At 37.6% G+C, this 22,039-nt stretch overlaps 1 protein-coding gene across 1 annotated transcript in view; it reads left to right on the top strand.

Annotated features, from left to right (window-relative positions):
• The window catches only part of LOC140237773 (uncharacterized), a 61,837-nt gene extending 40,347 nt beyond the window's left edge, over positions 1-21,490 (top strand). The window contains exon 2 of the mRNA XM_072317709.1: positions 19,936-21,490. Within this exon, the coding sequence (XP_072173810.1) occupies positions 19,936-20,333 (398 nt within the window). The 3' untranslated portion in view covers positions 20,334-21,490. The remainder of the gene's footprint in view (positions 1-19,935) is intronic.
• Positions 21,491-22,039: the final 549 nt, after the last annotated feature.

The following is a 22,039-nucleotide window of genomic DNA, read 5'->3' as shown; positions in this document are numbered from 1 at the left end:
GGGGCTATAGCTACAGTATGTAACACAGGCCCGGCTGGCTCGGGTACAGCTGCTTATCCGTGGCTGGCGCGGCACTAGGTAAGGTACACGTACGCGCACGCTAGCACTGTGCAAAATATGCCGTGCACCAGAAGTGCCCGAGTCCCGGAAGTGCACTAAATCTTGACGAAAAAGCCACATCCAATTACTTTTTACATCATTGGCGATAGCGAGAAATAGCAGGGCTCAGTCAACAGGAATAGACACATTCTAATAAGACATAATGATAACAACAATTCCATGGTGCTATTATCATGATTATAATCGTAATAATCATGATGATAATTATGAAGATAATAGTTAAAGAAAAATTACTGTTGTCATGTTTTGCATTATCATCCTTACATCCTATTTTCAGTAATTATCTGTGTGTCAGAAACGCTCTTAGAAAGTTTCCTTTTCTGTGAAGACATGACAGGCATGTGGATTGACCCTTTTGTAGTACATTCCTCCGAGGGTTTGCAGTGTTTGTATTATGGCCATTGGGAGTAGTACACAGACATTATGAGACAGACACACCACCACCTCCCCTGTACCATGCTGGACCCTGTTAGCTATCATTATCTGGATCAAGATTTGACTCATTTACCAAACACATTGATCTGTTTGTTGTGTCATCAACCTGCAGTCATTAACTCTTTGCCATAGGACTGATGAGGCAGATTTGGGCCAGTCTTGTCTGATACTCTGATCTCTCCTCCAGATAATTTTTTTCTTCTCTCTCCTATCAGCAGAAGCCCCTCTGTAAGAAGCCCAGCCAATATTCAACCCATCTACATCTAAAGATCGCATTTGACAACTAAAAGGGGACAGGAAATGAGAAGGGAAAAAACTTTTCCAGATGAGACTTTAGTGTCCAGCAGTGAGAGATAATTGCCAGAAGAAAAATAGTAATTTGATACGATGCTTAGTTCTCACACTAAAGGGGTGTCTTCCTGCTATTTTTCTCCAAAAATAATACCGCATCAGATCAATACTGCATTAGCTTCATGGAGTCTGTCTCTATTATGAGATGACATATCAATTTTATTAAGCCCATTTCATTTTGTATATTCCTCCTTCATATAGGGATAGTGCAGCTTTCAAAACAGGCATGAATTCTGTCGTACTACAGTGTAATGATATTGTACTCTGCATTATTCCAGCATATTCTGAAACAAGCAGACTGTCATGTAGGGCATATTTGTTCATTCAAAATGGAGGTAGAATAAATTCATGTGCAAGATGATAGCAAGAAACTGAGGTATGCTGTTGGTCTATGTGAACTAAAGTCTGGTAGTCCTCAAATGTAAGCTTAACATGTGCAGCAGCTACATGTTGTCATTGTTATTTCAATGATCAAACTAAAAAGGTTCCATTGTCACGAATTCCCAGTGTTGATAGAGCTTAAAATGTCCCATGCTTCTTTTTTTTTACCCTTGTTACATGATTATGAGTGGAGGTTATCGGATTGAGAGTTTTGAGTACACATGTTTATCTTATGAAGATGTAGATGTGTTTTGTTGCAAATGTCACAAGTCACTTTAATAGCACAGAAGCTCACATTCTTCTGTTATTGTGAGGACTCAAGAAAATCAAAGAGGTGTAAATGTACCTTAGAAGTCATTCATCAGCAGGAACATCACTGAAATGGTTCAGTATTCTTATCATGGAGTGACTGAGACAATTATGTTGCAAGGCCAAGTAGTAAAACAGTGGAATATGCACATTGAGAATAGTTGTATTTGCTCCCTACTGGTTCTGGAATTGATTGGCTCTTTTATACATAATTTTTTGTATTACCATAAGATAGTACAAAATCAAACTCATTACAATAAAGGTTGAGGAAGTTCATAAGATGGTCCAACAGTGCAGTGTTTAAAGTCAACTAACAGTAAGATATGAATATGAACATTATAACTTATGTTTGTAGGTAACATGATTTGCAGTCTGTTTCAAACTGCTCTCATTTGTACATAATCATTTAATCACACTTTGGATAAGAAAGGGGATATACCAAGGATACAGGCAGAACATTGATGTTGCTAACTTTGGAGAAAATGTATCACATTTTGCATGAATTTGAGCATATTGGTCATTGCACTATGGGAAGAATGAATCCCCCTTAATCTGTAGTTCACTGTACTCTCATACAATTTCCTGGATCATATCACAATTAATATGTTCAAGATTTACATATAACAATGTGAAGAAAAAAAGCAAGTAACAACATGTCTGCAACTACCATAACAGAAAATCTTGTCACATGGTGAGTAGCTTGTGAAACCATATGATGTGAATTTTGAAGTGGTTTCACCCCAGCCTGACCTTGATTGCACTTTGGACCATGCAGGGATCATATACACTTAGACATAAAACAGTACATTATCGTCACCAGGTAAACAATAACAAAAAGAGATATCATTTATCCAAAGGTAATTTGATAAAGTAGCACATGTCTTGAACTATTGCCAGGGATGGCATGATGGTACTTGTTATTCTATTACTATTATTGTCATTTTTTTTGTTTTGTTTGCTGTCCTTTTAACCATGGCCAGATGTCACCTGTCGAAGTTTTGCTTCACAAGTATATGCAAACATTGTATTTACTCTGCCTTACTAGCAAAAAAGACAAATTTATTGCCAGTGTCATAAAATGTTACCAAGGTGTATCAAAAATATGATTATTCACATGGATTATATTTTGATTTGTGTGTGTGTGTGTGTGTGATTTGTTTGAATAAGAATTCCAGCAATTGAGCGAAAATGATGAAGTGATTACAAGAATGTGATGTACAGTGATATTATGCGTGCTATTCTTGCTGCATGCAATCCTTGTGGGTTTGTATGTTCTTGTTTCTTATTAATCTGTGTTCCTAAAGACGATTTTCAATGATGGCATATCTTAATCTATGATCCCTAGGAAGAAAAATAGATCATCACAATTTATGACTGAAGTTGAACCTTAACATATGAATGTTTATTCAACACATTATCTCACATGTGAATATACCGATTTGTACACTAACTTACAGTGAAGATAGACTGGGATTCTAAATATGGCATCATGCATCCCCACCATTGGAACACTGGAACACCTGTCTCAGTTTGGAGAGGAATGCTGGGGAGGAGGGGCACAGGTTGTCACCTGCCATAAGATAAATGCCTCAGGTCTTCGCGTAGTGAATAAGAAACGATGGTCATAGTCCCTACTCAAATAATCAAAATAAACAATCCAGGCAGATGGGTGCTTGTTGATAATTCTGATAAGGGAAAATCTTTTTATAGAAGTATGTAGTACACACTGCAGTTGGCATATGCAGATATATACATACACTAGTTTGCATGATTATGTAGCTTGGTACTGACAGCTGCCTGATAGAACAATTGAGTAAATAGTGATACCGAATGTGTTATAGGAAATGGAAAACTATGGCATATTAAAACATTCAAATGAGAGTTGGCTTAATGAAAGCAAGATATTATTCAGAGGGATGAAGGTTCAGGTGTGAATTTCTTTAAATTTTCTCCCTCTGCAAATGAAATTTGTTAAGATCTCAACTGCTAATCTGTAGATTAACAAACATGTCAGAAAAAAGGAACCAGTGGGACTCAAACCTTTCATCTACTGCTGTCCCAGCAACCAGGAACAGCCTGGTGGTAATGTCGGTTCATTTCTTGACAATGAGATACAAAAGTCTCCCTGATTTGGATATCATTTGGCCTATACTGAGATGCATTTAAAACACATGACTTAGGTCTCCCTGATTGTTCTTTGGAATCTCCCTAATTTTGATGTTGGAATGTTGGCAGCTTTGCCAATTCAACATCAGTGCGGAACACCATCTTGCATTAGTCACGGCTTATATCCAAGGACCAGTGTGAATACAGTATTAGTGAACCCACTTGTTTAGTGGAAGGTGGAGCAATGCAAATAGGTTCTTTTTTTTTTAAGAGGGGAGATGATCTTACTGCAGTAACATTCTGTCATTAAATAAAATGATGTTAAGTAGGTGATCAACTTCTTAGTCATTCTTGAGACTTCAGCAGCAAGAAGGGGTAAATTCTTTTTTAATAGATGAAGAACTGATTTCCCCTTACTCTCTGGACATTCTGTAGAGTCTTAAATTGATATTGTTTCACACTCATTCAAAGTAAACCCCTCTGTTGAGAAATAAGATTCAGTTCTGATTGACATATCGGGCAATTTGTCAATCAGTTGCGATTAAACAACTCAATGCAAGAATTACTTTGATATAAATAAGATTCAGTACTCAGACTTTACATTGTGTCAACCCTTCTTCTGGATCATAACCATTGAATTACAGCTTTTAAAACATTTTCATGGAGTTACTATTCGGTGCTGTATTTTGATATTGTGCAGACATGTGACAGACCCAAACAACTGATTTTGTCTTCTGTGTCCTTTTATGTGTGTGTATGTTTCTGCCCCCCCCCCCAAAAAAAAAAAAAAACCATAAAGTTAGTACTGATCGACTTGCTGTTGCAGATTATCTTACTACATTATTTACTCGCAATAATCTGAGCATCAAAACGATGTGCCCAGAGTCTGCTCAAAGTTCAATTTATCTAGCAAGGTTTATACAACGCAATTACTGTATTTTAAATGCTGTTTACTTTTGGGGGGTGGGGTTCACGTGTAAAGCTTTGTGCAGTATCACGATGGAGTATGTTTATGTGCATATGTGTAGATCTCACATGATGGTTAGTAATAGTATTCCTGCATTTGGAAAAATGATTGAAAGTGATGCGATGGACAATTTTTTTTTGTCACATGACTGTCCAGCTGATTAAAAATAACAAGAACATCAATACACGAATAGACATTCAAAATTATATCTTCATTGTATCATTAAGAAACAAGTATTTTTCAGTCCATACTGTAAGCCCCAGATTGAATTGATGTTGATATTGATGAGGGAAGTTTCGAAAAGGAAATGGACACGTTTCATGTTAGGTGCTCTGTTAATCGACAAACAAAAGCCACAAGTAGTACAGAACTGGTTGACAATCTGGATTAAAATCAAACAACGAATATCTGCTATACAGTAGTCTTCAAGCCATTAACTGAAGTATGAATATGTGGGACAATGTTTGTAAGGTGAGATTCTTTTTATGCCTCCGCCACGAAGTGGTGCCGGAGGCAGTGTGTTTTCGGGTTGTCGGTCCGTCCATCCATCCTTCCGTCTGTCTGTCTGTCCGTCCGTCCGTCCGTCCTTCCTTCTGTCCTTCCATCTGTCCGTCTGTCCGTCCGTCCGTAATGAATTTTGCTCAAGGTCAAAGATCAACAGGTCAAGGTCAAACACGTAAAATTTTACTATTTCCACCATACCTATGCAATGCCTGATGATATTTTCTTGAAACTTAGTGTATACATGTATTACCCAATTAAGATTCTCTGGTGAAAGTTTGGGGTCATGAGGTCAAAGGTCAAAAGATCAAGTAAATATATTAAAACTTCACTTTTTTCTCCGTACCTTGGAAATTGTTCAAGGTATCTTCATGGAACATAGTATATATACATGGACTGACTGGCAGTGATTATCTAGAGAATTTAGGGTTCATGGGGTCAAAGGTCAAGGGCAACACTTCAAAATTTTACTATTTCCCTCATATCTATGCAATGCCAGCAGGATTATTTTTTTTTTTACACTTGGTGTATGCATGTATATAACCTAACAGAGATTCTCTGGAAACTTTCTTCTTTTTTTTCTTTCTTTTTTTGCCTCAAAGGTCAAAAGGTTCTGCCCGACAGTGATTATCCTAGATGAATTTTAGGGTCAAAGGCCAGATGAAAATGGCAACAATGTACTTTTCAATACAGAAATTGCACTTTTTCTCCATACCTTGAAAATTACTCAATGCATAAACTTATGAATGGGTCAGAGTCAAGTTTAAGTCCGTAAATCCCCAAACACATGCTCTCCTATTCATCCAATTAAACCTAGGTCAAGGAAGGTGAACATTCAACACATTTGTGACAAACTTGTCATTTTAATATTTTGCCAATTTTGTGAAAATGTAATCACACATTGTCCACATGTACTATTATAGACCTATTAGGAGAATCATGCATTATGGCGGAGGCATACCAGTCGCCTTAGCGACATTTCTAGTTGAGGAATGATATTGAGAACACGTCTCAGAGCTGCATGGCTACACATGTGTAAATGAAGTACTCCATGAGAGCATGGTGACTTTTATCTGCTTTTGTATCCACCTCCTAAACATTGCACAAATCAAACACTTCATGCTTCTCTTATCTATGCTATCTTCATGCTGTGAATTTTTTTCCCCTATGCTTTATATCCTTGCCACCATCGTCTTCTACAGTTTGGTTTACGTTTTCACCATTGGCAGGGGTCGTTCTATGCTGAACTCTTTATACAGACATGTAGACCCTAATATTCATGCCTGCTTAAAAAGTTGCATCTGGTGCTGAAGAATGCTGTGCATACATGCAGGTGTAAGTGTAGATAAAAACCTCTTGCAGCATGTGTATAGCTTTAGTTTTAAGCACCACCATGCCGGGTCTAACCCTCTCCGACCAGCAGCCAGAAAGCCATGAACATTGCATACAACTATATTGCCAGTGGTGATGAAAGGGTTAAAAGGCAGGACATCTGATTTGAGGGGTAAGGATTAAGTAAGAACCAAAGTTGTCAAAGACATATGGTACATTCAGTTACACCTCTCATAAAAGCCAAAGAAAGGTTTACTTTTGTACATCAAGCTTTACTGACAATAAAGCAAATCCTCCATTTTGCTACCCATAATGCATTTTAAAACTGCTGTATGCCAATAATTGCCTGTCGCAGTTTTGTTGCATGGTATTTTTTTTTTCCACAAAGGGAATAAGATTTTCTTCATTTACTCTCTTTTCATCTTTCGTTTTATTGCTGGCTTGACCTCAAGACTCGGGTTTATCCAAAGAAAATATAAAGTATGTTTGAGTACGATACTGTTCAAACAGGCATTATTTATTCAAAAGGCAGAGTATTGATGGGTTATCATTTATCAATGCTACCAAAGTGTAATTACACACAGCAACGTTTACATGTGGATACATGGTCTGTGCGACTGAACCTAAGGTATATGGGCTGTACACTCATAGGACTGTTCATTTTCTTGCCCCACCAACCCATGCAGGAATTAAGCCAGTCACTGAAATGATTATGCTTTGGATGAGAAGACACACACACATTTCTAACTTGCTGTAGTGTATGTCATTGTTATACATTTGTGGTAGTTTTAAGTGGCAAAAACATTCAGCACTGGGAATTTAGTGACATATGAATGCAAGAGCAAAATGTCAAAGAAGGAAAAGGATCATAGTTATGATAACTAGGAACCTTAAAAGAAAACTGTACTGACATTTTCTAATTGTCTGATAATTCTAATCTGCATTTTTTTGTGCCTACTACTGGAAAGAGAGGATTCTAAAACCCAGGATTAGCCTGTAATGATTTTTTGAAAAAGAAAATGAAAACGAGCAAGCCATGGAACGATCCACACAATTTGGCATACGTCACAGGTGTACAACTCCGACTTTAGCAAGATGAACTACACATGTCAATTTACTGATGAAATCTCACATGAAGTACTAGAAAAGCTGTTAATTAGTAAAATTGCAATATGGAGCGGAGCTGAAATAAACATGTTAAACAATATTTTTTTAATTTTTAAAAGGAATCTCTTCAAAAGCTTTATATTTAGATAAAACTTGTGGGGAATATTCCAGATATGCAAAATGAAATTGGCATCGTTACCGGTATCCGAACGTGCTGCCCATAGAAAACTGTGTGTAAGTAACGTTGCACTAACTATGCATTGATATAATGATGAGCGCTAGCGATACATGGTTCGACAGTTCAAACTATCTGACGTAGATGAGGGCCGAGTGATTCTTAAAATCTAAATCCAAAAAATAGTCAATGGCAATCACGATTTACGCCTAGTTAGAAGAAAACTGCACCCAGTACACATAGAATAGACTCTAGACTGGAACTAGGACTAGGACTACTGAGCAGTCAAGGACCGAGTAGATTCTATGTGGCAGTCCAAGTTTTGATGAGTACACTCACTCGCCGTCGACAGCTGTACGTGCACAGCGCTAAAAAGGCACAGCGTAACGTTATAGTATACATACCCCTGCTGCCAGAACTTGAAGGAAGTCCAGACTCCAAGGTCTAGCGTTATAGATCTAGACCCTTGTGCTGCAGGCACTGTTGTTCCTGTGTTGAATTTTGCAGGTAAGGTATCTGCTTTATGGATTTCCAATGTTTTTTTAGTCGAGATAAATCGCATGGTGGTCGTATTTACACCAAGGACTAACTAGTTAGATCTAACAATTAGTTTTAGTAGGACCCATACCTCGGAAGAGTGGCCTGACCACGTAGATACTAACAGTGCCGCCGCTGCCCGATCCAAGCGCTGGTTTAGGTATGCTGCTAGCGTTCTTCCGTATCAATGTAGATATCTCAAAATTCACTTTACCAAATTGCACCAAAATCACAGGAAATACTAATGACTCATATCCAATTGCTCACGCTAATTGGAACCAAATCACAAGGTGGGAAGCGTAAGTGTAGTTGTCGACTTTCCTGTCGTCGCTAAAACTAATCTGCTCTGTACGACTAAACATGAGTGATCGCGGCGTAGGCCCTACCTGCCTGCGCACGCACTGACTGAAGTTAGCCATCTAATATCATGAGTCAAATCTTTCAAGTAATTGGGAGCAAAAAATCAATTTACAAATTATTTGTGGTAAGTTAAATGAAAAATGTAGTTCGTAAATCACACAAGTCGCCACAATCATTACACTTTTGAGTTTTGTTCCCTCGTAAATTCCCTGTTCACACAGTACTGGTCGGCTAACTTCAGTTCTAGATTGTGCAGGTCGCGTTCGCCAAGATCTCTCGCGAAGAGTGAGTTTTATTTTGAGTGACGACTTGAAAGTCGCTGTCGATATTGATCCTTCCCGATTACTGATTTCGTTCAAATATAAGAGAGTACTTTGAAATATGCTTAGAAATGTATCCTGTAATTTTGGTGGGATTTGGTTCAGTGAAATTTGAGATATCTACATGGATAGGACAGTACACAAGCGCCGCCTGCTAGCTAAATTGGGCCTAAGCGTCGTCTGCTACTAGGTACGAATTAAGAAGAAAGAGGAGTTATTTTCTGATGACCGTGTCTTTGACTTTGGTGTTGAAACAAGAATCACTAGTCTTGTTAGCCCCATTCACACACAAGAGCAATCGGTTTTCGGTTTCGAATGTGAAAATCGATTCTGTTTGCCACCATTCACACTTGGCAAAAAACTTACTTGGCTGTAACTGAAGCGCTTTGAATCTCCAGACTGTGCATGCCTAAACAATGACCGGAGTGTGTGGACCTTGTGTTGCAAGAACTGCATTATGGGATTTTAAAAATCATTAGTTTCTTCATCTTGCCATTTACACACACCATACAAAGCAAATTGCCACAACAGTTTAAAAAAAAATAAAGCTGGACCAATTTTCACAATGTGATATGTATTGAGAGAGTTAACAAATTTTTGTGTGTTCACACCCAAGAATTAATTGTTTTTGTTTCACATTGCAAAAAGTAATTTTCCAAAACCATCAATATCGGGTGTATTTGAATGGGCCTGTTGACATATTACTGGGATAGCCAGTGCTCTTAAATTACGTTTAGAGTATGATTCCAATTGGTTTTCTGTCCGTAGGTGTACAGTCCAAGTTATCTTGGACCATAGTTGAGCTCTTGTAACCACCTGTGTGTGCATAATGTTGACAGCACATTGAGGTGGTGATCCAGAAAGGGTTACTGGGAGGAAGTCAGAAGTATGCTTTCCTCGTCAAACTACCCATATCCGTTCATCACAAAGGACAAAATCGTCGTCGGTGGTCATCCGAACCGTCGTTTGTACAAGTTTTGCATAAGAATGATATTTTGAGATAATCGCATTTGAAGTTTACCCATTTTATAATCATGATTGCTACACTTTTATGTCTGGCATTTCCAATTATATTTGTAATCGTCAGACTTCAATTCTTTCTCTAACATGTAATGTTTTTGTTGAATCGTATAGTGAGGAATGTGCGAGAAATTGCAAGAGAGCTACGTGTATGTTTTTTTCTGTTTGCAAAGACTGTTGTCAACTACCATGTATATGACAGTTGTGTTGACTGCATGCACAAGTACTTGTGGTCACCGAACTGTCATATATTACTGATCTTACACGCAAAGTCAATGTGCCTGATATGTGATCGTTTTGTTGACCGCACACAATGTGTTTGCAGGCATCCGAACCGTTGTTTATATAGGAGAGGACAGCCACATTGTTCGTTTTTTAGTCCGCTTTGCCTATGAGGAAACAAACAAAATGAAAATACAAGACTGAAAGTGATGATTACATAAAAATTACATCAAATTAGAACTTAAAATTTAACAATATGTGTATAAACGGAATGCCCACTATAGAAATAACTAAAAATCTTGAAATAAAAAAAATGACCAAAAATTAGGATATACAATGGTTCGGATGATCCTTGACAAAATAGCATGTTTTCAGGAGATTCATCTTTTTCCCATCCCTTTCCAGACATAATTTCTCTCCACTGTTCATGGATATTACTTCTTTTTCTCTCAATATGCCATTTTCAGCAACTGGAAGGAAAATGGAGTTATTTAAGGCATTATGTGGTGGCAGTATTCGCTTGTTCCATCTACATCTTTCTTAATTTATCAAACAAACAGCAATGAGGATGACTGTCACTGTTGCCTGCAAAAAAATCATCATCGATTGATGTCTAGGAGAGATATATATCTTTCTTCTAGAATGTCATATTCCTGTTATATAATTGGAAGAGTCCTCATGCTTACCAATAGTCATCATTCTTTCACAGTTTTTGCTTTCTTTCCAGATGTCACTGCCCTAAAGTGGTAGTGTTATATAGACATTTTGAAATATTTTCTAATATTTGTGAATTGATGGAGATTATGAAGAAAATTTGTTTTCCTTTTCCCAGTGACATTATCAATCAGGAGACTGTTGAAAATGGTGCTCCTTGGCCTTCTTGTCATTATTGCTTGTGTAATACTCTTTGAGTAGAATTATTTTGTTTCCATTCTCATAGGTATGGAAAGAATTTATCTCATACAATGCTTTCGCCAGTTATTCATCTCGTAATCCAGATGTACTTGAGGTAGAAAGAACTTACTTTGAGAGAGACTGTCTGCATTGCTTTGTGAATGACTGATAATCCAGTAAATACCAATCCCAAAAAGTAAGCGATTTGATGAGCTAGCTACAGATAAGCAAAATAAAAATCCCACAGAATCGCTGTCTTCCAACCATGTTTTCTAAAGACTAATTCCAAAGGTGTTGGTAAGTAGGGTAGCCACATGACAGCAAGATTGCCTGCCGTTTTGAGCAAAATACCATCTTTAAATTGTATTTCTTAATTAGAATTTGTCTTGAAGGGGTTTCCAGCAAAACCTACATCATGACTTCCCTACTATGTAGCCGTGACATCATCTTCTAGATTACTTGTCTAAAAAGAAAAGAAGAGAGAAAGTGAAAAAGCTCTGCAGTGATCAATGTGGGTGGTTTCCCTAGCCTACAAAGTAGGCTCTGAGAGTGCTGACGAAAAATTCTTTTGTTGCACCCCAAAACCACCGGCAGTTTGGGCATGTTCAGCCCTCTCAATACCAAGCTTACAGTGCCAGGTATCATTCCTACTTCTAGCACACTGGAGCACGTTCAATGCAAAAAATGTTGTTGACCTTTTTGGAAAGGGGTAAACTGAAATTTAATCAACCTTTACTTATGACTCAGACCTGCAAGGAAAATATTCTAGGAATCCTGTGTGACTCCAAGGAAACAGCACCTTTTTTGTTTCTTTTCCTATCATTTTTTTTCTATTCCCACAAATGTTTCATTTCCATGCCACAAAGCCTTTGACTTCTCTTTCTTCTTTTCTTCATGGGACATGCTTCAACTTGACTGCAAAAACAAAAAGTGGTCAATATGTGTGTGTGTGTGTGTGTGTGTATATATATATATATATATATATATATTAAAGACATAAAATGCAATCATTTAATGTAAAATTAAACAACGAAATAAACCATAATAATCATTTGAAGATTGGTGGGTATAATTGCTTCAAATACCATATACTGTAAATAGGAAGTAAGAAAGAAAAACAAAAGTGAAATAATTTCATGAAACATTAAAATGAGTATAGACCATGATAATCATGAAAAAAATACATGCATACATAAATATATATATATATATATATATATATATATATACACATACACTTACATTTAAACATATAGTTGTGTAACTTTTATACAATTATAGATACAAGCATATGCAATAATTTTCATTTAAATTGAGTTGCCCTTAAGTTAAATGCTGTAGAATGTCCAAAATGCCACCAGCATATGGACTGTAGCATGGCACATCACCTTGAAAAAAAAAAATTAAGCAGTTAGATCCTGTAGAAATGATATGTGTGGAAAAATAAAATTCTTATTCCTTAGGAGTACAAGAAAGAAAGTACAACACATATTGATTCTTATATACTCCAAAGCAAAAGCAAGCTTTTTTTTTTTTTAGGCTCAGGGGGGAAAAAGACATGAAGGAGGAGAGAGGAGAAAAAAGGGTCATTTGCAGATATGATACCATCAGTTTATTACACTCCCCTCTCCAATTTTCTCTCTTGTCCCCCCCCCCCCCCCTTTCTCTCGCTCTCTCTTTCTTTCTTTCTCTTTTTTTTTTTTTCTCTCTCCCCCTTTAGCCAGTGCCTGGCCTTGTACAGGTGTCTTTCTTTCCCAGCAGCTTAAAGCGTTGAATAAAAAAGACATAGAATGAGAGCAGAGGGAAAGAAAATAAAAAAGTCAGTTGGTTTGTCACCCGTGGCTGCGTGTGAATGGAGAACGCATTGGCAGGGAAGAAAAGAAGCGAGCAGAATAAGTCAAGCAAGCCTCCCCATTGAATTGCTAGCCTCACAAATCTCAGCTTCTCTTCTTTCCCCACTCTTTTTTTTTTTTTTTTTTTTTTTGGTGCTCCTTTCAGGGTGAAATTGTTCATCTTTTATCACCACTTGAAATCTCCCCTTCTAGTTCTCGCCCTCTCTCTTTCTTTTTTCTTTTTTTTTCTTAGCTGAAACTTCTGTTGTTACAACTGGTTGCTCTAGTAGACCAAAGACACAGCCCAATACGCTCAGAGAAATCTACTGCCCATGTCCCTGCTGTCCATGTGCTGTCAGATTACAATGCGTCAAAGTGCGACTAAAAGTGTGACTACAGTTCTTTAGTGAATATCAGACATTTCTGTCACAATAGCCTTTTACGTCCTTGTTGTCCTTTGTGATATATTTTGATGTTATTTTGTGTCTTTGGAAAACAACAGTTGAATATAAGGAATCAGACATTAATGACAAGATCTGATGAGAACTTGAATCTCTAGAAGTGTTCTTAGTAGTAACTATTGTAATGCCTAACTGCAAAAACTGATAGAAAAAAAATTGACTGTGAGTGCACAGATGCAAAAACATATGCAATCAGTTATATTGAGAACATGAATGCATGAGAGTGTAATGCATGTGCAAGAGGAGACCCCCCACATAGTCAAAGGAATGCTTCATGCAGTGTCCCGTGTGAAAGGTGGTTCACTTCTCAAAGGCGTGCTATAGACAATTATTTCTTTACTCCTGTTTCTCGTATGAATGCTTTGTCAGTGGAAAAAAAAATATATATATTGTTGGGCTGCTTGAGCCAGCGAATTTGCTCTTGCGTGATTTTGCATTGCTTTTATCAATTTTTCAAGGGGATATGCTGGTATTAAAGGGGTAAGAGTAAGATTCATTTCAGCATATTGCAACTTAAAAATATTAGAACACTGGCATAAAAAAAGAAGGTAACTCCCTTTCTCCCTGTATAAGACTTAGCTATCACCTTCAGTGAGAGAATTTTTTGGAACAGAGTGACAGTGTAAGCAGTGTAGACACAGAAGCTATATCCCTTTGACAGAAACATTACCTGCTTCATTCATTATGTTGCATATGAGATTGTGCATCACGAAACCAACGAAAAGCCTGACACCCTGATTGTTACACAAGAACTCAAAATCGGTGTGAAATGGGTCAACCAAGTCAATCTTGAGTTTTTCATATTTTCTTAAAAAGCAATTTTTCTTCTACATTGTGCTAAAGTTTGAGATAATATAAAAAAAAGAATGCAAAATTGTGTATTTACACTTTTAGCTCCTTTTTCTAGACTAGTGTGACTAGGTATGACTAGTGTGACTAGGTATGTCTTAGATGCCCCTTTCTATTTCTTAGAATTAAATCCTTTGCACTTCACTTCCAACTCTAATAACTTTTGAAAGGATAGTGCTACTGCTTTGAAAGTTGGTATCAGTCAAGGAAAGAAAGTGTTGATATAGCATGCTCAATTTCAGGTTAATCTGATAATCTCTCCATTGTTGTTGCTGTAGTGTTTTACATCCTGTTTTTTGTCCCATTCATTGCATAGCTAGCATGACTTGGTAAGGTGAAGCACTTGAATAGACCCTATACTTCAAAACCTCTTTTCTCAGTATGCAATTTTTGGGTGAGTGTCCTTTTTTTCCAATATTTAGATTTTAAATTTGAATTGGGGTATCAACATAGGAAGTGGTTGACATAAAATTTACAATAATGAATGAAATAGTCTCTGCAACAAGATTATATATGACAAACTTTATACATGCTATTTTCACTACTCAATCAGAACCACAAACCCTTATATTGGAATGTATTTTGGAATAACCACTTACATCAATTGTTGCTCTTCAATTTAAAAAATGACAACTAAATCCTTAGAAATAATCAGCTTCTACTCATACATGCACTTCAGTTCCCCACCTTGGTCTAAACTCTCATTCTGAGTGCATCAGAATATGTGTAATGCAGGGCTGCACACTAACCCATCTTTTCTGCCGGTCCAACCTGTCTCTGTCGGACCGGTAAATACCCCATTTTACCAATGTTTTACTGGTCCGAACAGAAAATTTACTGGTCAACAACAACCACCTTAAAAAGCATTAAGTGACTTGCAAATTTATTTTCAGATTTTTTGTCGACTACTTATACGCCCCCCCCCCCCCAAAAAAAATGTACCTTTTACAGATTGATATTTTGTAAGCTTGCATTGTTTCATTGCACAAGAAAGCCTTTATGGATCATTACATTGAAAAGGAACAAAAAGGAATCATTTGCGAATTGATTCGTTGATACGAAAAGGAAGAAGAAAAAAAAAAGGGATTGAAATGCGTTTTTTAATTTTCTTCCGAAAATCTCTTCTCATATCATGTATGCGTTCTTGAAAGTACACTGCAGGGTCAAATTTGTGATGCTTTGTACTCCTATCTCTTCTTCGTGTATAGAACCATTTTAAAAGAATTGAATGTTTGTTTGTGAATTAAAGTATAAAATGATAATGAACAAAATCAGATTGTATCAAATGCGTTTGTGACTTTTTCTAAACATCGGCACACATAGAGTAACATGAGTTACTTAACTTGCTGCGCATTTCACACTCTTGGTGCTCAGCTGGATTGCAATGATTTCAATAATCATTTTAGCTGTAGTATTTTCTGATGCACATGCCATAAGGGGTTCTTTATTTTTCTCCCCATAATCTCTTTGCATTTGTGCATGCGTTCTTGAAAGGTATATATGGCAGGGCCGAATTTGCGATCCTTTTTGCACCTATATTTTCTGCCTCAAATATCAGCAGGATTGTGACGATTTCATGAATTACTTCGGCTGTAATCTTTTACGATGCACGCGCCAAAAGGGGTTGAAAATGTGTCCTTTATTTTTTCTTGATAAACTCTTCAAATTTCATAAATGCATTCTTAAAAGATATACGACATATATGATATACGCCTATTTCTACCTCAAATATCAGCGGGATTGTGACGGTTTCATGAATTACTTCGGATGTAATCAGAATGGTTGAAATTGCGTTCTTTATTATTCTCCCGATTATCTCTTCGCATTTGTGCGAGCGTTCTTGAAAGGTACACGGTATGCAGGGCCGAATTTCTACCTCAAATATCAGCGGGATTGTGACGATTTCATGAACTACTACTACAGCTGTAATCTTTAACGCTTCCCATTTCGTAAATGCATTCTTAAAAGATATGACACGGCCGAATTCATGATTCTTTTTGCGCCTATATATTGTTTCCTCAAACTTGAACGGGATTGCGATGATTTCATGAAATATTTCGGCTGTAATCTTTTGTGATGCACGCACCAGAAGGGTTGAAAATGCATTCTTTATTTTTCTCCTGAAAATCTCTTCGTATTTGTGCATGCATTTTTTTTTTTTTTTATATCACAGCATGCAGGGACGAATTCGAGATCCTTTTTGCGGCTGTTGTTTCCTCAAATTTCAACGGGATTGCGATGATTTCATGGATTATTCGGCTGTAATCTTATGATGCACGCGCCAAGAGGGGTTGAAAATGTGTTATTTTTTTCCCGATAAATTTTTCGAATTTCGTTAATGCGTTCTTATAACACGACCAATTTCACGATCATTTATGCACCTATTTCTACCTCAAATATCAGAGGGATTGTGACAATTTCATGAATTCCTGTGGATCTTTTGTGATGCACGCACCAGAATGGTTGAAAATGCGTCCTTTATATTTCTCCCGATTATCTCTTCGCATTTGTACATGCGTTCTTGAAAGGTATATACGGCAGGACCGAATTCGTGATCCTTTTTGCGCCTATTTTTCTACCTCAAATATCGGCGGGATTGTGACGAATTCATGAATTACTACGGCTGTAATCTTTTACAATGCACGCGCCAAAATGGGTTGAAAATGTGTCCTTATTTTTTTTTCCGTGATAAACTCTTCGCATTTCGTAAATGCGTTCTTAAAAGATATACGACACGGCCGAATTCACAATCCTTTTTGCGCATATTTCTACCTCAAATATCAGCGGGATTGTGACAATTTCATGAATTTCTTCGGGTGTAATCTTTTACAATGCACGCGCCAAAATGGGTTGAAAATGTGTCCTTATTTTTTTACCGATAAATTCTTCGAATTTCTTAAATGCGTTCTTAAAAGATATACAACACGGCCGAATTCATGATTCGTTTTACGCCTATTGTTTCCTCAAACTTCAACGTGAATGCAATGATTTTTATTATTCGGCTGTAATCTTTATGATGCACACGCCAAAAGGCATTGAAAATATGTCTTTCATTTTTCTCCCCATATCTCTTTGCATTTCGTACATGCATTCTTAAAAGGTATATGACACTGCCGAATTCACAATCCTTTTTGCGCCTATTTCTACCTGAAAATCAGCAGGATTGTGATGATTTTATGAATTATTTTGGCTGTAATCTTTTGTGATGCATGCACCAGAAGGGTTGAAAATGCAATCTATATTTTTGTCCCCAAAGTCCCTTCGCATTTGTACATATTATGCGTTTTTTTTTGAAAAAAATACACAGCATGCAGGGCCGAATTCGAGATCCTTTTTGTGCCTATTGTTTCCTCAAATTTCAACGGGATTGCGATGTTATGAATTGATATCCGGCTTGTAATCCTTATGATGCGCACGCCAGAAGGAGTTGAAAATGTGTCCTTTATTTTTCTCCCAATAATCTTTTCGCATTTCGTATTCATGCGTCCTTAAAAGGTATACGACACGGTCGAATTCACAATCTTTTTTGCACCTATGTCTACCTCAAATATCAGCGGGATTGCGATGACTTCATGAATTATTTCTGCTGTAATCTGTTGTGATGCACCCATCAGAAGGATTGAAAATGCTTTCCATACTTTTTTCCCCGATAATCTCTTCGCATTTGTGCATGCGTTTTTGATAACCAACACGACATGCTGGACCGAATTCAAGATACTTTTTGTGCCTATTGTTTCCTCAAATTTCAACGGGACTGCGATAATTTCATGAATTTTTTTTTTCTCCCGATAATCGTGTCACATTTTGTGCATGCGTTCTTGAAAGGTACACGGCAGGGCCGATTTCGTGATTCTTTTTGCGCCTGTCTTCATTATGAGACCATTCTGAAGGAATGAAAATATTCATTTGTGAAATGGGTAAAATGAAAATGAACGCAATCAGATCTGTTTGCTGCTGAATATATTTTCACTTTTTCTAAAAATCGGCACAAGTAAATTAGTTCTAAAATGGCAACTGCCACGCTGCTGCGAAGCCGGGATCGGATCTTGCGTTAAAAATTCATGAGTAAAATGACCACAGAAATTCATGCGCCTCTATCAATACTCCGACCTTGTCTGGCATGACCGCCGATCGCAAGCAAACGAACAAACAAACCGGAGTCGGGGAATTGTTATTACATTTTACATACTTTGCATGTATTGCATGGCATGGCAGTGCGTGAGCAGTGAGCGCCAATGCGCGAGTGCGAATAACCATCTCATTGACTGCTAATGCTCAAAACTAATTACAATGTATGTTTACTGTACAAATTGCACCGCCGGTAGTCATAAACGAAAACTTGCGTAAAACTTGTTGAACAATGCGATATATTGCATTCTATTTTTCCCTGATCGGGGCTGCTCTTTTTCTTTCTACTGACTCCGCCAATGCTATTTTTTACTGGTCATGTCGGACCGGTAACTTGTGGAGTTCCTGAAAAGTTACCGGTCCGACAGTGACTTTTACTGGTCTGTGACCGTCGGACCGGCGCCACTGTGCAGCCCTGTGTATTGTATGTGTGTGTATAGACACGTGTGTGTGACAGAGAGAAAAAAAAAGATGATCAGAAAAAAAGAAAAAAGTGTGTTTGTTGTGCATCAGTGTACATGTCGTTCCATCAAATGATGTTGCAAAACATGTTCAAGTTTGATAGTAGTACTGCCTATAGATGTCTCAGTATTGATAAGCAGCGTTGTAGGCATTGTGACTGCATTGTGAACTCTGAATAGGACTATTTTGTGAAAGAAATGAATGGAGGTTTATTCCAGTGAAGCATGCACCCTTGCTTTGAAGCTGCCATGTCTTTTTTATAGCCATTTTGTTTCTGTATGTTGAAGCACATGTGTACTTGTTGCCATGGACATCAATGGATAGGAAAACTGTGCGTGGTTTAGTGTACAGCTCACAGACTGGGTGTCAAAATGGTGATATGCACAGGCCAATACCAGCCACCACTCATTATAATGGGGGGAAAACTTGTCTTCCAGCCCCCTCCTGATTAAGTTGGGCCAACTGTAGTGAGAATCAAGTCATCAGAGGCACCTGTACAGTGCAGTTGACTTTAGGCATGCCTCCTGAACACCAATAATATCACCTGTGTTCTTCCTACCAATCCTTCCGGTCACAAGGCCAGTCACACATTCTGGAAGATCTTCACTTGTGGATAGCAATGTCCGGCAGCACATTTGAAGCATTTGAATGATACTGTGTATTCAAGTAAACCTTTGCAGAATAAAACCACTACAAATAAGAAAAACAAAATCGTTATTGTCAACATTTTAAAGATATCTTTGTGTTTTTATGCTCCTCCTGCAATAAAACTGGCAGTTTTATTGCATAAGGAGCAAACCCTAGGGTTTGACAAATGAAATTAAATCCATTATTGAGAATTCTAGTAATCATAGGAAATTATGGCTGTCATTGTTTAGATGAAACCATCCTATTCAATGATTGCTTGGATGCATTATAGAAACAAAAATTAAACAGGTTATTGTGTTTTGATTGGGCTCTATTGTGATGTAAAAACATGGATATCTTGTGATTTTGAATTATTTCGTAGCTCATGATTAACTTTGAATTGTAATTTACACTTCTGTGTCTCTATTTTGCCTTTCAGAGAGGTTGCAAGTCCATTGCGTGGAATTGAGATCCAAGCGCTATATTTCAGATGGATTTTGCACTAGTCCGAGACCAATCACGGAGGTGGTGTGTGCCGGTTCATGCATTCCGGAGTCCTATCATGATTGGTACTATGAGCACGTAAAAGTTTGGAGCAACGATAAGAGGAAAGAGTGGAGGTGTGTTAATGACAATGTGCGGCAAAAGAAAGTCCGCCTAATCTGTGACAATAATCAGGTCAGAACTTACCGCATCAAGACAGTTCGCAGCTGCAAGTGCAAACGATTTGCTCATCAACATAACGAATCGCAGCGGCCGCAACAGAATAGCCAGAGGCAGTCGTCGAGTCGCAGGAATGGGAGGAATAAGCGCAACAAGAAGAACAACAGGCAGTGAACTACATGGCATCTTTACCCATTCATTTAGCCTCATCTCCTCTCTCTACTGTGGCCAGATAGCTCTTTCTTCCAAGACAAAGCTGTGGTCATCTAAATTTTTTGAACAGAATGAAGTGATGCTTTGTTTGTGATGAGCCACCACACTTCTTGTTATTGTCGGGCACAGTACTACTAGTGACCAATAACTTGAAACAATACAACTCTGACAAAGGAAAAGAGGAATGAAATGTTTGAAAAGAGCAAAATGCAGGAGATTTTGGGCAAGTCACCAACCAACGGCTTTCTGGTGAATCTACATCCCATTGCCTGTTTGTATGCTCCTGTCAACAGTAATGGCAAGAGCAACTGGTCACATTTGGGGAATTCCCTTATAGGATGTACTGGACGGTGTTGATTGGACAAGCTGTCATTGGTCCAGTGTCCTGAGGTCAGAATGCCATAAACAAGATTGATATCTCAAAATGGATATTTTCAAAAAGTTTAATGTAGCTGTACTCAGGCACACGACTGGATGCTGTGCAAAATGGTTCCAGGACAGCGAGACACTCTGCCACTTCAACAGTTTGTGTAGCATCACAGGTGGCTGCTAATCAGATGCAAAGTAGATGTCAAATGCAAGTAGATGTAACTGGTGGTATTCACTGTGAAGTTTTCAGAGTTTTGGAATCATAGTCCCTTCTGAGAGGGGGAACTCCCCCTGGCCATGTAGACTGTTGCAGACCAACAAGAATATTTAACAGTCAGAGGGAGTTTGTACATTTTGCATTAACAACATTTATCACAATGTTACTGTTATCATGCATCAAGCACATGTATGTGGGGTTTTATTGTTGTTGTTACGAAGTATTTGCTTTTGATATCTCCATGCTGCAATTTTTTCAACTGTATCTACTCAGCAGTCACTCTTTGTGATTGTAGGGAAGTTGTTGACAATTTTTTTTTTGTATCCATTTTTTGTTTTGTCTGTCAATTTTGCAATTGTGAGAAAAATGCTACAAGACACTGCCTGAAGAAATGAGTTGAGAGCTGCATGCATAGGGGATTGGAACATAAGATATTATTTCCAAGATCCTGACTGTTGCCAGTAGGAGTGTTTCTATGAGGTGAACTGCCATACAGTTTTGGGAAAATATAAGTAGTGGTGAATATTTGTGTATGTACTACATTTGCAGAGAAGATTGTACAAGAAATGTATTGGAACGAGAAAATGCACTTGAATTTTAGCTCTTTTTATTACTCTTATTAACTCTAACATGCTGTGCAAGGTGTTCCAGTCTTCCATTGATGTGATCAAATTGCCTTGTTTATGTAATGATTACCTGTATGTTAATCCCAACAGTGATCACATTTTATATTTTTCATATAAACACATTTTTAAATTTTATACATAATTTTTCAATATCCAACCTTAGTTGCCTTGTTGTTGAAAGAAGGAGTAGTTTTTATGCCTTCAGGTAACATTTGTGTTTGCAGTTCACCTATTCAAGTAGAATTTCTGATCCACAGAAATTTCCTTTTCCATTATGGTTCAAAAAGTCTGCAGACAAAAGCTGTCAGATTCCTTAATTTGTTTTTGCATTTTTTTTTTTACATTATGTGGTCTGCAAACATCAGTTGTTGTACATGACAATCTCCATATTGCTAGCAGTATCTGTATAATTTTAGCCATTCATGTGATGTAAAAAAGTGTGTTGTAAATGTTTG

This window comes from Diadema setosum, chromosome 14 (genome assembly GCF_964275005.1).
Source record: "Diadema setosum chromosome 14, eeDiaSeto1, whole genome shotgun sequence".
NCBI classification, from domain to species: Eukaryota; Metazoa; Echinodermata; class Echinoidea; order Diadematoida; family Diadematidae; genus Diadema; species Diadema setosum.
This window is presented reverse-complemented; position numbering and strand designations above follow the sequence as displayed.